At 30.8% G+C, this 16714-nt stretch overlaps 1 protein-coding gene across 27 annotated transcripts in view; it reads right to left on the bottom strand.

Moving 5' to 3' along the window:
• Positions 1 to 908: 908 nt before the first annotated feature.
• Positions 909 to 16714, bottom strand: part of Mgat4c (MGAT4 family member C) — a 698044-nt gene continuing 682238 nt past the window's right edge. For all 27 annotated transcript variants that reach the window (XM_063255252.1, XM_063255250.1, XM_063255244.1 and 24 more), the window contains 3 exons: positions 15063 to 15209; positions 9670 to 9817; positions 909 to 6389 (listed from right to left, as the gene is read on the bottom strand). In XM_063255252.1, coding sequence (XP_063111322.1) covers positions 5248 to 6389; positions 9670 to 9817; positions 15063 to 15209 — 1437 coding nt within the window. In that variant the 3' untranslated portion in view covers positions 909 to 5247. The remainder of the gene's footprint in view (positions 6390 to 9669; positions 9818 to 15062; positions 15210 to 16714) is intronic.

The raw sequence follows: 16714 nt of genomic DNA on the forward strand, positions 1-16714 counted from the left end.
TTAAGGACAGTGGGGTGGGAAAATGGAAGAGAAAAATTCCTGGCATCTCCTAGAACAATGGATTCTCCATAAATTAATTCTGTAAATGCTTTTGTAGTCATTTATAATTGAGTTTCTTCAGAATGTGCTGGATTTGTTTGCATGATTTTCCTATATTCAAGTTATAGTTAACTATCTAATTAGGATAATTGTAGGTTACATTCACTATTGGTTAGCGATGCAACTCACAGTATATTGAAAATATGTTTCTGACTATTGTTAATATTGTTTTCCGTAATCTATCATTAAATAAAGTGATTATTTCAGGTATATTACATTGAATGATTTGTGCTTTAAGAACATTTTGCTTTAATAGAAAAATATGGAGTATCATCAGATATTTGGCTTGTTCTTTAAAAGATAACTAATTAAGGCATACACATTAATACAAAGAAATGATAAGTAAAACATGTTATATTCTTAATGAAATTGTGTTTTTCTATGAGTCTATAAAATTTACATATCACTGTCTCACATAATGAACTTACTTTTTGGTAAGTTTTCTAAGAGTAAAATAAGAAAATAAATTAATGATTCAAATATAATCTATTTTAGTCTCAAAATATGTATGTTTTTCAGAATAGATACTGAGATCTAATATTATTTCAATCCAAAAATGTTTTCAAGTCAGTATTTCAATTTCAATGTTAAAAATAGAGCACTAAAACATCTCAGAAATTATAAGGATTAATAAAGTATTTCAATTTTGGATATATTAAACTAACAATGAGACACAAATTAGTGACGTGAAAAGACTAAAATTCTGAGAAAACATGACCTTATTATTTTGATACGCCTAAGGTTTATAAACTCATATTATGAACTTCAAATATTAAGGAATGCACATAAAAAGAATTATAAACCCAAAATTCTGAAAAAAATATTTTATAAACATTTGCATAAACATCTACATTATGCTATTTAAAAATTGTCATGCATGGAATATGTAAGGATACGTAACCAATCCAAGTTCAGGAAGTGAACAGAATCATGAGGACAGTGTGTTTAGAAAACTAAAGCCACAACTAATTACAGATGTAGAGGCTAAAAATATTGCAAAGGATAGAACTTCCAGTTTTATACTCTCCCTCTTTCTTTCTCTGACTGTCTCTAATATTATCACACATACAGAAATGTTTATCTGCACATATTTAAAAAATATGCTTAAGCATTTGCATACATACATATGCAAAATACACATATACAGTATAAATATAACATATAGACATAATATACACACACGGATGTGTATGTAAGCGGAGGAGTAAGGTTGTAGGTGCACAAAAATACGCAGTGTTTTCGGTGTTTATCCAAAATATAGTGAAAATATACTTTTTCTCTTTAGGTTTAGAAATTATTAAAAATAAAGCAGAAATAAACAAGAATAAAGAACTAATCAAAGCCTATGTAGTTATGGCTGTTTCTTTCCTAACAAGAATGATCCCAAACTGAAGAGAAGAAATTCAAAGTAGTAAAAGTCTAAGCATTGAAACTCAAGCAGACCAAGAAATAATCTACCTAATTTAAGTTTGGACATCATTTCCGAGTCTCCTTACTGGCAGTGAACTGAAAATTTTATGAGCACTAGAAAGACACCAGAAAGTTGATATTTTTTAAACAGTTAAAAAGGTGTTAAAAGCTTCATGAATGATGTTATAGATGTGTTCCTTGAAAAGAGTATTTTGAGTGGGAATAGTGGCAATGTGTTTTTTATTGCAATAATTTTTAAAATTTAAACATATACCAAATATTTTCATCATTTGTGCCTTTTACTCCATTATTTGTCAGCATAGTTTCTATCATAGCAATATAAAATAACCAAAGGATACTAGCCCAAGAAGAGTGTGTTCAAGTCTTAAACAAATTTAGCAATGTCAGATAAAGACATATAAATGACACATTAGTTACCCAATTATATAAACTGGAAAGTATCTATAAATTGCACAAGTTATGGGTTTCAATTATAAAATGCTCACATTAATGTTTTTATGTATAATTTTATATCTGTACTTGTTATTGCTTCTAAAATGCACATTTTTTAAAAAATAGTATATTTTCCAAATTTTATTGTGCTTTTACAAGATAAATTTTTTTGTTACCCATAAATGTTGGGAAGTCTCTCTTAAGGAGAAATTTATCTATTGTAAGTAAACTTTGGGGTTAACTTAAATTTGTATAAAAATACGAGATATTATTTAAGGGATATGTCATATTTTGTGCTTCAAATCTATCAGGAACATATTTTCATGATGATTAAATGACTCAGCTACTCATATTAATGCCTTTCAATGGATTCTTAAAACAAGGCAAATAATCTATATGAATATATAGTTTATTATATATATATTATTATTAAGCATATATGTTTACTACAAAAAGAGGTCACATAATACTTTATATATTAGTTAAACCTAATTGTAATTTTAGCTTTTTGCATATGAAACAAGATTACCACATCTGTACTCATAGTTTTTATTCATAGGAAATGCGATACTAAGCCATGTAAACTATGTTTATTCAGATTCTTTTTTGGAAAGACTGAGGTTATTTGCTCCTAATTAATCTTAAAGAAGATGCTTCCTTGGTCAATAATGGTCTTTTCGTATAAAATATCAGAAGCCCTTAGATGACCAACTGACTTATCCAATCTCAGTTATATTAATAAAAGGATCTAAAAATAAAATGTGGCTTATTTTTGTAACATATTTGCATTCATTATTCTCTAGTAAACATTGATTTGCCTTACACACTCAACAATCTTTACTGAAGCATTTTTCATAAACTAAAAGATGGCAACAGTTTTCCTTGGAAAACATATTCTGAAAAGAATATCTAAAAGTCTACAGCTCATTTGTTATAATCTATCTAGGTTTTGATAGTATGTATCTTTGGGATAAAATTGTGTACCTTTTGCCATTGAGAGTACAGACATATATTAATAATTTGTGATATACAGTGTTATCCAGCTAGCTGATTAATAAAAGAAAAATAAAATATGAGAAAATATTTAAGTATCTGGCCAGATCCTCTAAATCAAGGCAAAGATAGAGGAATTGGCAGTGTTTACATTTTCTTATGAATTTAAGACTTAGGTGTGCCACAATATTTTAATATTCACTTTCTTAAACACCATAATGTTCTTCAACACTATAGTAACTGACTAAAAGAAAACACACAATAGATTTTATATAAAGAAAAGAAAAATTTTTTCTTTTAGTCACATTATTTCAATTTAAGTGATTTAGAAAGGATAAATAAATAACATATCCCAGTTTTAGAATATATCATACCTTTGATTACGAGGATTGTGTTCTAGGATAGAAGAGAAAACACAAAGATTTCCTCTTTTCTTCTTACCATCATACAGATGCACACACACACACACACACACACACACACACACACACACACACACCATAGATATGCTTAATGTGTAATGGAATTTTTCTATAAGCACTTATAAAGCAGCATTTGTTTCTCTTCATAATGGGTTACTTTGCTTTTGCTGCCCATCTGAAAATCAAAAGTATGAGACAAATCTCAGAATATTCAGAGAAACTCATCTTCACAGGATAGCCATACCTTGTTAACAACTGATTGGTTTGGAACTGATCAATGTTGATACTCAAAACATTTTGATGCAAAAATTTTGTCCCTGAAATTTTCATTTGTTTGGTACTCAATATTCAAACTACAACTTGTAGTTGTTGATTGCCTAGGAAGGTGCTACCCATTCCAGCCCAGACAAAATTCATTATTTTGGTACTTGTCCTGCCTTCCAGAACCAGTTAACAAATATCAAAGTACCACTGTCCAGGAAGGAGGACTGAATTGGTGTAATGGAAGAGTAGAGTCACAATTGCCCAACCCCTGATAGTAAACATGTAGCTCTTTGTTTACTATTGGGATTTATATGGCACAAAGCATCAACTAGGACATCCCGGAATTATTTCACAATGTGATAATATGGTTTATGAAACCATTATGCTGGGTATTTTAAAATGGCAGAGTTTTCTTTCTCTTTTTCTTTTTTTTTTTTTTTTTTTTTTTTGTCTGATCTACATACCAAGAGAATACAAAGCTAATCAACACAAAAGACAATCTCCACGCAAGGAAAGAACTTTGTCTGGTTACTGGTGATTTATCTGGTTTCTATAATAAATAGTTCTGCCAGCACAAAAAAATCAGCTAACGTGTGTGGTTTTTATTTTCTTCTTTATGTCATTATATTTCCAAAATGTCTGTGATAATTGCAATAATTCAATCATGTGAAATGTTTAGAAAATATAAAATCCAATTCTATTATCTGCACATAGTGAAATGCCTTACAAACAAGTTAATTAAAGACTGTCTCTGTTTTCTAGCAAATGCATGAATTAAATATAATCTGTGCTTTTGTTTTTTGTTTTTTGCTTTTGTTTTGTTTTTAAATAATCTGAAAACACGGAATTTATCTATATTGTTGTAAAAGGGAAAGTAGAAAAGACTGCTTCCCACAGAAAATTTATTAACAAGAAGTGCTCAATTAAATGTTTCTAAGCAATGAACAGTATTCCCTTTCATATAAATATTTAGTCAAATGATTTTTCTTTTTTTTTTCATTTCCATAGCCCTACTTACATATAAAATTATAGACACCAATTCACAGTAGACATACAGAACTCAAGGAAAATCTAAATTTACAAGAAAAATAAGATTATAATTCTAACCAACTGCATATTCACACAAATGCTTGATAAAAATTATCTGTTGGTATGATGTATTACTTCAGTAAATGTATACAGTTGGTGAGTACTTTTCAAGAATCACCATCCAAAAATCAATATTTTTCTTTCCTTCTAAGACTTTCATGTTAAAGTTTGATAGCTCAAATTGTGAAGCTACGAATATTTAAAAATATAAAATATAAGTAACATTAAATATAAGTAACATTAACTATGGAATGATATTCAACATCAAAAATGAAAATGAACAAAAGGGTGTATTAGATCAAAATTTTGTTGACAGTGTATAAATCAAACTTCCAAGATAAATAACTTTGCTTTTAGCATACTGCATCCATTGCTTTCCTTCTAAAAGACAAAAGTGACAAAAGAGGAAAATAGAAAAATAAGAAAAGAAAAAAAGGAAACAAACAAAAAAAAAAAGAAAGAAAAGAAAAGAAACAGGAAACTCTGTTTCAGGAGTTGATTATTCTGATTTAATTGGCTAAGAAGTCCAAATGCTAATACTCCTAATAATTAGCCATTCCTTTTGTGTTTTGGTGACACATATCCTCATACAATATATGTTAAATGGAATTTTTTGATTAACTTCTGACATTTCAAAGTTTCCATTTTTGAATTCCCCCAGTCTTAAGTAAGTATCACATGTTCTTGCTCGTAAATTAAGATTAGTTTTTTTGCCAACATCCAGGGCTCCATGATGCAAAATATCATTTTGCCGATCTTCTGTTCCGGTACTTACTTTAATTTTTTTAATTACAATTGGATTGTCAAAGACAATAACAAAAATATCTCCTTGTGAAGGTGGCTTTCCCCAAAAGTACTCATCAACACTGCTGTAAGCCTTACTTGCTTCATAATTTTCAAACACGTTCATATTCGTGTATAGATTTGCAGGAGGGTTATCAGGGATGTCAAATGACTCCTCTTCAAAATCGTCATCCTTTAGTTTATTCTCAGTGCCTTTATATGAGGAGTAATAGCCCATGTGCTGAAAGAGAGATGGTTTAAATCGGATGACGTTTTTCTGTGTCAAAAGATCCCGGAAATGAGTCAATAGCCAATCACAAGGCATTTCTTGATAAAACATTAATAAAAAATGTGCCAATCGTGGAAGATCATGGGAATGATAGAGTTTACCAATGTAGCCAAGTTTAGAGAACTCAAGAGTTACCCAGTAAGTTCCTTCTAATGACGCAATCACCTTCTTGATGGCAGTTAAAAAATTTTTGGAACATCGGACATCATCTTCAAGCATTACATAATAGTCTGAAGTGTTGGCACAAAAATTAAGCAGAAAAGCATAATCTACATTTTGCTTGGAACGAAATTTGACTCTGTCTTCCGGATCATTATAATTTCTTTTAAGACCATCCAGGATTGGGTAATATTCCTCGGGAGCATGTATTACCATTAATCTTCCTGCAATAATATGATGAGCAAATTTCTGTGTAATGTCTTGCACTATGACATCACGCCAGGATGAATTAAAGTCTGCTAGATGAACCACTACTGAAATTTCTTTCAGTTCTTCATAGCTGGACTGCTCAAAAATTGATTTTATTGTATCAAGTAAATAGTTTCCTTTCCTTCTCTTCACTGATGAAATTCCAATAGTAAGATACCCTGAACAAAAATAAAGAAGGAAGAAAAATTAAATATGGGATGGTTTTAGAGTAACAGACACAGAAAAGATTTTTTTCCTGTAGGGTTGATATTACATTAAGTAAATATAGTGAATGATTATATATAGAACATTACATAAACAAAATATTAAACTAAATATAAACTCATTTCAGTTTATACATAAATGATATTTTTATTGAAAATAATTGCATGTTAAGCATAATGTAAAGGTTCAATAGCGGTGATGCAAAATATAGTTGTTTAAAATTCTGTAGCTTTCATACATGCATTTCATACATACCCACTGCAGAAAAGAGATTGATGTTAGACAATATAGAAGTTGTTTTTTTAAAAAAATCTATATTTAGGGGAAGGAATTTCCACTTCAGATTGACAAAGTAATCTCCAATGATGACAAAGAAAATTATTAATAATTTATTATTTTAATTATATTTAAATTTCTCATAGAAAATATGTATTTTCATTTTCATTGTCCTTGTCTTATAAAAGAATTCATAATTGGAGTTTGACAATTTTAGTTTGAAATCTATCTTACATATAAACTAGATAATAAAAAATATCATGAGATTAATATAAAACTTCTTTTCCAAATGTATTTCACATCATCCTAAGACATGAACATTACTTTAAAAAATTTAAACACATTTTATTATGTTAATATTATCTGGGAAATTTTTCAGTTTGAGATGTAGAATCTAAAAGAAGAAACTGAATCTTTTTAGAGAAAAACAAAACTGAGAAAAGACAGTTCTTCTCTGAAGAATATTTGATATCTTTCTATGAAATACTTTCATGTTTTAATGGTCCCATACTCACATAACTCAGAACTGAATAAAAATTATATATCACCATTTGGAAAGTGACAAAATGTTATATGAATCATATTCATTGTGTTAATATAGATGCCTATGTGATTTGATGTAAACGATACTGAAAAAGCTCTAAGAAAAATCTTTCTTACTAATCTAAATCAAGATTTACATGTATTTTTATCTGGGCTTAGAACTCTGGCTTCGACGAAAAACCCAAATATTTTATTTGCAACCGTTATCAACATTTAAGCCACCATCTTTCACTCATAGTCAATAATGCCCTACACCTATGAAAAACTTTTTATACAATAGACAGGAAAGTATGCAATTTTATCTGCTATATATATCTCAAATACTCATAATGGACTTCTGGGATAGGTTAGCTATTATGATTCTGCTTTACAGATGAGGAAAACAAGTCCTAACATAGCGAGGTAACTTGTGCAAATTGTTCTTACACTTAGGCAAGTTGTGTGATGCAAAGATTCAAGCTGCCTCTTTTTTTTTTTTTTTGTACAGGGATTGAACTCAGGACTTCATGCTTGCCAGGCAGGCACTGTGCTGCTGAGCTACATCTCCAGCCCCAAGCCACCTCATGTTTGTCCTCTACCTTAAAGTCATGACATTTATGCCAACAGACATTAATACATTTTGCATAAAGAGGAATCAGTAATGTTTACACAAGGAGGGTGTGAAGGTGGTTTCAATCAGGGTGACAAAAATTTGTGGCAGCCTTATAGGAATGAAATGCAGATTAACAACGCTAAACATTTGCAGTAGGATGAAAGGAAAATAGCTCTAAAGAAACCTAAATCAATTTATCAGTTTCCTCAACTTAGTGTCACAACCACATTGCGTAAGTACTTCTCAAAAGGGGAACAGTTTTTATGGTTTCCACATAACTTGTTAAAAATTTAACTGAATCACTGAGTATTTATCTAGTTATTAGTACATATTTGCAGTGCATTCAGTTTATAGTCATCTTGAGTAGAATCTAATGTATTGTAAATTTGTATTTTTCACACTGAAATATTTAAAAATAATTTGCATATTTTAACGCATGGTGTCTTACAATTAAAACTGGTAATTCTTGCTCTGAGCAGCCTATCAGATATTATTTCTTTAATAAGCTACAATGTCTTAGGATGTATAAACTGCATTATGCTACATTTTGGCATCAAGTTTTTTTTAATGAATATACTGTGTTGCATAGTCATGCATATCTGAAAACTAAGAATGTGACCTTTTAGGAAGTAGAGTAGTTGCTGATGCAATTAGTTAAAAGTCTTTACATGAAGTATTTCTAGATTTAGAACCAGGTCCTGAATGCAATCACTGAGGCCTTATTAGAAGACTCACAGTGACAAAGGAAACAAAGCTACTGATGATGGTGACTGATATTGAATCTATGCTGTCACAAGCCGAAGATGACCATGGGACACCAGCAGGCAGAAGAGCCAGGGTCGGAGACAGAATTACGAATGTCATACACACACATCCAGATTGGAATGATGCCACGGGATACGTTTAGCATGAAGCCACTGTCAGTTATATCATTCAGACCCAACACGGCAGGTTTCAGAAGACACTCTGACACCATCATGATAACAGCTCCATTAGAAACCTTCTTGTTCTTATTGCTAGCATTGTTTCAAATGCATGACCCACTGACTGACTGTCATCTAGGGTCCTGTGTAAGTTTTGTCAGTTAATAAACTTGTAGCAGTCAATTTGACGTAACTTCACTTTTTGCTGTTTTTGATATTTAACAACTCAAAACCCTCCATCATTTTGATGGAGTGCTGACTCTAGATAGTTATACTTTTCTCTCCCTAACCAGGTGTTCATTGCCATATCAGTTTTAAATAAACTAATTTTTCCCTACCTAGTCTGTCTCAACTTACATTTTTGGGCGACAGATTCTAGTTTAGAACATTTGGAGGTAGTGCAAAACCTGCCAGTACAATGGCAGGTTCTGGCCTCTAGAATCATGAAAGAATAAATTGTTTTCTGTTTGCTTTTAGCATCATACTTTTCAGTAATTATTATAGCACTTGCAAAATGTAATTCATTTACCACCACTCACTCAAAACTGGTGGCAAGTCATAAAATCAAACCATGCAAAATTGAAAAGATAGCAATGCAGACAGCATGATTTTGGACAGTTAACTTTTAAATTTTGAAGTAAATTAAGTTTTCTTGTTTCCTCTACTGTCCTGCAGAAAACTGATAAATGTCCAAGTAAAAATTAGGTACTTCAGTATTTTCATTTTTAATGAAATTTGGTGAGTTGTTTGTATTCTGTGAAGAAACACTGAAGGTTTCCTTAATGTGTATTACATTAATGAATCTCTTAATTTTGTATTATGATAAAAATGAAACAAATGCCATCATGGTCACATAATGTATCTATGCAGTCTTTTCTGTAAAAGCAAAAAGATACTTACGCTTTCTTTGTAAAGGTGTGGCGGCTAGGTAGCGATAGGTAACATTTATAGCTCCTGAAAAATTAGATAAATCCTTGAAAGTATGAATATAGCGTTCTGAATTGAGTTGATGCGTGGATGTTTCCCTTATTAGTTGTTTGTTATTCTCCTAAATGTGAAGAAAGAAGCAGAAAAAAATAAATATACGATAGGTGGTCATGAATAATTCTCCTTCTTATACAGTGAAGAAAAACTTAATAGGAAACGCTATGTAAGTCTCAATTACTGATCTCATAATTTGAAGACTACCATCAGTCACCTGATTTTCTAACTGGAGCCCCTGTGCTAAGTTCTCTTTCCTTTAATCCTTTCTTTTAAAAAAAGTTGTTACTAGTACATGTTAATAATACGCCAAAACACAATTTATTTTGGAAAGCCAATATAAGGATTCAATTTGCCTTAGTCAATTTCAGACCTACAGATTTCCAACTTTTCTTTTCCCACACTTTAACCTACTCTATAGAAGTCTACCTCAAGCTTTCCTTTCTTTTCTCCTTTATTTTAATTCTTTATTAATCTATTCAGTTTCCTTATATTTCATTCTTCATATTATAGTTCATTTGCTCTTTTACAGAATACACAAATATTGTCATTTTCTTCATTATTAAATGTTTACAGAAAAATTTCCATGGACTCAGGTTAATACTCAATTTTTTTTTTTTTACCATAACTATGGATCTTAAATTTTGGTGTCAATTTATGCTAGAGTTTCATCTGATATTAGTTTCTATCAAATTCCCCATGTTTCAATTATTTAATCCACATACTCTTCCTCAAGCATTGTCAAAAACAGAAAATATTATTTATGTGATTGTGAAACTTTAGAAATCGTTATGAAGATGCAGCAGTGAAAAAAACACTATTAGATAACCTTTTTTTTTTTTTTTTTTTTTTTTTTTTTTGTAGCTCAGCAGTACAAGGGTCTGCCTGGCAAGCATGAGGTCATGCATTCAATCCCTGGTACCAAAACAACAACAAAAATTAAGAATTTTCAATAAAACACTTATATGTTCAGTGTAATTGAAAACTGCTGGGAATAGTCAGCCATTGTCCTTGTGACACGGCAGTATGTTTTGGTCAAATATTCTCAAGTATCAGTGAAGATACATTGGTCTCAAATAAAGGGGATGTGCTCAGCTCTTTTTGAAACTTGTTTTGTGTATGTGTGTAAGTCCAGATGTGTTTTATGAGGGATTCTGTTGTAGGGGAAATCTGAGTCTTTTTAGATTAATATCCTTTTTAATCCATGTAATAGTGGATTTTTCACATGATAACATTTTATAATAGACATTTTGAAAAATAAGCAAATTCACATTAAATATATCTTGGTAGCAATTAACTGTTTTCATTTTTCTTCATTCTTTGATATAATTTCAATCATAGAAATTGATTATCTAATCACTATTTTACCAAACCTTTGTTATACATTATTAGCATAATGATGATATATTTGGCTTATGTATGTCAGTTATTACTATTTTGGGGGGCACTATAATTAGCAAGAGTATATTTGAGGAGGCTTTTTAAAAACACACACTTCACTATCTATTGTTATATTGATCTATTTCTTACTACTCTGTTTAGGATTTAATGCCACTCATGAAGATAAAATAAAGTGTAAAATCATTAAGTATTATCTGTCTTGATATTATTTGTTTGTGGTCAATAAACATTAATTAAATCTCTTGTTCTAGAAGATTGGACATAACATGTATTTTATCTTGATTGGAATATCCAGTATTCTCAAAAAGATGATGAAGTCAAAAATTTCATGTCTACAACTACACTGTAATGTTCAAAAGCTACATTAGTAGACCATGACTAGACATTTATATAATTTCAGTATGGCTCTTATTAAATGAAGATTCATTCTGAATATCATTTCATATTTCCAATTATACTTGTGAACCTATATTTTTGTTCATTTATGTATTCTTATATTTTATGTTGCTCTGATAATTTGAAAAAAAAAGAAAACTTCTCTGATCTTTTTCAAGGTTTTTAATGTATTTAACATCTGCGTGAGCTATGGAGGTTTGAAATAACTGAAATTATACCCTAAATATTGAATATTTTGTGTACCATTTTAAAACTATGCTCCTTATACATAAGTATTTTCATCTGTTTCTACAAGTAAACCTATAAAAATCATTAAAGCTTCATAATAAACAGTTAGGATTGTCAGAAAGTAAGGAGGTTCTAGGCATCAACTCCTTTCATAGTAATGCAGTAGTGTACCTTATTAATATAGAATGTATAATAACTTCTATGACATTCACAGTGGTCGTGATGATATAGAATTTATTTTACCATTCTGTGTTATACATTGTTACACTCTGAAGAAACTGCAGGATATTGAGTATCCCCTTAAGATTTCTATACTGAACATGTACAAATTTAGGCATTTTCTGTGATAAGACTGAACACATTCATCTTGTTTGAAGGACATAACAGAACTTAAAATGAAATAGAACTTATGAAAGTACTTTATTACATTCCCAAGAACAAGCTTCTTCACACGTCTCAGCATCAATAAATAATTCGACTGTCACCTGAGTCTGCTTCATCGGCTGCTTTCTGAGGCATCCAACTGAACGGCTAGGCTCTCCCTGGGCCCCTTCTTTTCGTAGCTACTGTACTGTGTGTTTCTCAGTAATGAGACAAAGCTTTATGACAATCATTTTCTGGATGGGGATGCAATTCAATGGACTAGCTACAGACTAAATATATACCCCAGAGGCTACTTGGAGGAAACTCACAGCCAAGAGGCTAAATTGATCAGGCATGCAGCGTCTTGTCTACTTAAGTTTGCCTTGTAATGGTCTTTGTCCCTGGTCTGGGCTCTGCTTCCCTTCCCACTGAGGCCACATCCTTCTCTAATACAGGAGCAAATACACTAAACTGATAATATGCCTAAGGTTTCAGGCCACAAATGGATTTTCTGACAAAAAGAACAGAATAGAATGCGTTGTAACTCCGGAGACCTCCCTTTCTCTAACTGCTGATCCAATTTCTTTGAATCGGAGATGCTAATTCCCAGGAGTCAAAGGAAACGCTACTAAAATAAATGGTTACAAAGTTGTGTGTATTGTGACTTTTGAGGGAAGAGACAGAAGATGAAGTCAGAAAACTTTATAAAAAGCAGATGAAAGTGTTAGAGGGAAATGTTTTTTTTTTTTAAACACATTATAATTATATTTTAGTAGGAAGCCATGCTAAACATTTTAGAAGAATAAATTTGATGAAAGGTAATGTTGATCATTTAAAGAATATTTCAAATCTTTATACACATTGCCTTCAGGAAAAAATCCAGCTCACAATGCAATTTAGTACAGATCACCTAGCACATACTGAAAACTTAAATAATATAAATACGATCTCATTGAATTCACGATGAGAGGCATGCTGAGTTAACCACTTTAACTCATTTTTTTTCCAATTTAATAGAAGTGTTTTTAAATTATCATTTTTAAACCTAAGAAACAGTCTTTTTTCTGTACTTGGACTGAATTAGATGTAACTACAGAATGAGGAATTTCAGTAAGAAAATATTGTTTTGTAAAAGAACTGCTTCCTCAAAACACATTTGCTTTATAATAGCTAAGTATGATCAATGTTTAGATATGACTATAAAAGTGTATACAATACAGCAAGACCGTTTTATTTCCCTATTAATGGATAGACGCTCCATTACACATTTTATAGTGAATTTTTAGAAGTTCTGTTACAAAAAGTCATAAGGGTATTACTAGGTACAATTGTCTTGGAGGTCTGTTGAAAATGAAACATTAAAATTGTACTTGAAACTATCTCATAAATGTAACTGGACAAGAATATAGGAAGCATTTAATCAATAGTATTTGCTTGCTTTACAAATTATGTTTTATGTTTAGCATTAGAAAGATGCAAAAAATGAATTTTTCTTAAATAATTGAATAATTGTGAGACATCCTAGGTAATTTATTACTTAGGTTCTGAGAATAAAAATAAATAAATGACATGTGACCTTGCTTTGTTATCTTTATACCTCATAAACCTGAAGTACAATTCTGAAACATTCTAAAATGCCATATTGTTAGTAAGTCTTTCAAGTTTGCTATTTTGACCCAAATCATACCTGGCCAAAAATTGTCAGCATGTGGTAATTTCAGTTCTTGTGAATTGATCACAGATACTGGAATGAAGGGTCTACAAAATTAGGATCTATATTTGAATCTAATATACTTAATGCCCTATAATGATCTAGATTCTGATGAAATTTCACCATCAAAAAATGGAGCTAAAAATTAAAAAAAAAATCTGCAGCAGAAATCCTAAGACAATTTGTAATTAAGTGAAGGTGGTTAACTGTTAGGATATAAAATAATATCTGGTAAAAAGTAGGTAGCTTTTAAATCATGTTAAATAAGATATAATATTTAGGGAAATGTTTTTGTGATTATTGTCATAATCTTTCTTTCGAAATTAGTACTGAAATTTTTACCATGCTAGCTTTTAGGGAGTACATTTTAGCTCCTGTTAGTAGAAAAGCTGTGATTTTCTAAAATACTTTCATTATAACAATATAAAATTTAGAGAATATACCTTAGGCTCAATTCAGATAGAGAAAAAGGAGTGAAAAATTATACCATATTACCATTACACAGGAAATGATGTGATATTTATAACAATATTTTTAAAAAGAAAAATTGATTTTGTGCAATTATACAAAATGTGACCTTTGGCATAATTCCACATTTCCCATAAAATATGTTGTACACTAATTACTATTATCTCTTTTTAACTACTGACAAGATCTCACATCAATGTCTTTTCTTCTCAGATCTTTTCACTGAATATAAGTATATACTGTGGTGATCACTTAGGGTTATTCAATATACAAAAGAAGTCTTACACATTGTAATGAATACAATTTAAACAAAATAGCACAACTAAACTGCATTGTTACTTAGATAATGGAATTTTGAAAATATCAGTAATAGTATAGAAAAATAGAGAAATGAAGGAACATGGTTTTCAACTGTGGTTTATTATATGCATATCAAATGGAAGTCTCAAAATCTTAATGGATTTAATCATATTAATTTGGCATACACATTGCAACTAATTTATTTGTAATTAGACATAGAGATTTGTACCATCATATAATGCAGCATTAGAGAAAATATTTAAACATAAAAATTATAAATGTAACATTGACAGTGTTACTAATAACAAATATATAGAGACAGACAGAAAATAAGCATGCTAAAATTTTCTTTGGCAAACGACTAGAAGTTAGTTTACAATTGGACAGAATCTAGGCTGACTTAATCCTTATTTTAAATACAAAACAACCAGACTTCAAAACTTACCAGAACATAACTGTCTTCAATGTACAAATTCATAAACAGGAGGAAAATTACAAGAACTCCTAAGAATGACACCATAGAACGTTTTCGCAAGCATCTCATCTTATCCAGTATTTGAAAACAATGTTTAATTTGATGAAATTTAATCATCTGTGAATGAACAGAAAACAGTTAATTTTGGATACAGTATTTGATATGTATGTGAGACATCAAGTTTTTATAGAATCTCACGTTTTTGTAGGAGCTTTTATAAAAATCAAGCTTTTAAATTATCTCATCCTTAAACATACAAACTACAATTCTATTTCCAATTTCATACAGAGGGTTTAAACTCTAGATTGTTGGAGACCACTATCCAGTGGCTCTGAGCAGGATTTAAAATTCACTAATTGGTTTCTATGTTTATCTGTGAGTCTGTCCTAGGCCTCGGCCCCTTGCCTGGTGATGGGAGCCGATCATAGTAAGTGAACCTCTACGAATCACTGGTCCTGGCTGAGACCTGTAGTGGCCTGTGAGACTAGAGATACCTCAAAGGGCAAGACAAGGCCACAGCTGAAGACACATTGACTCCAACTCTAATAAAGTAAATAGAGACTGCAGCTGAAGGAATTTCACTCCTGCAGTCGCACTCCTACCATAAATGTCAACTTGGGAGATAGGACAGTTCTCCTCAAGTGGCATAATGTACCAGGAGAAGTCTTTGAAATGACTCCCAAGGTCCTGCTCATTTCCCACACTTTCCTCAGCTTCCCCACCTTTTGTCCTTGGTCCTAATAAAAGTGGGCTGATCCAGAGATGTCTTTGGCTTAGCCCTTGGAGTCTCCAGCTCGACTAAAGGGTTTTGACCCTCCTGGAGCCCTAAAATCATATAACTTCTCTCAATTTATTAAACCTCCACCACACACTCATTTGGGAGATTGAGGATCTAGGTCAGGACTTGATACTAGATGATTGTATATATGATATACAGTATATGATATGACATATATTATATGTCAGATATATTAACAAATTCAATGTACTGGCCTATAGTGATGGAAAATAATTTTTTAAAAAACCCATGCCTTATGCTTTTTTGATGAATATTAAATTTGGTAAAAATAATATAAAGTAGGATATTTAATGAGAAAAATAACACAAGAACAAATGTTAATATCTATACTGTGATATGAGGAATAAAATAAACATTTATAAACAAAACAATTTATCTTCCATGTTGTAAGGTAATGAAAGAAAACTAACATAGACTTAATTTTAAAGCACAGAATAGATGGCACTGAAAATTTTTAACAGTTAATATGAGTAAAAGAAAGTAACAACAAAAATTAAGGATTGGAGAAAAGTCTGAGCAAATATTTAAGAAATTCTGAATTAAAATTGTCTTATTTTTCCAGTGAGTTTTGATACAGAAGCCCTGAGGTGGCAGAAATATACTGCTTTGCTTGATCTATTAAGTGAAAGGATGGCGGTTGGGGTAATTCATGGTCTACAGAAAAGAAAATGAAATTCAGAAAATATGCAGAAATTGACTACCAGTCTCCATTTCACTCTTGTACACACTGTGACATACTCGAATCACAAATTAACATATTATTTATCACTGGTTTTAAAAGTATAAACATGGTTGATTAACAAATGAGTCATTTTTCTGCCTA

This window comes from Cavia porcellus, unplaced genomic scaffold (assembly GCF_034190915.1).
Source record: "Cavia porcellus strain 051 isolate PalLab524CR breed Dunkin Hartley unplaced genomic scaffold, mCavPor4.1 scaffold_8, whole genome shotgun sequence".
Classification (NCBI taxonomy): domain Eukaryota; kingdom Metazoa; phylum Chordata; class Mammalia; order Rodentia; family Caviidae; genus Cavia; species Cavia porcellus.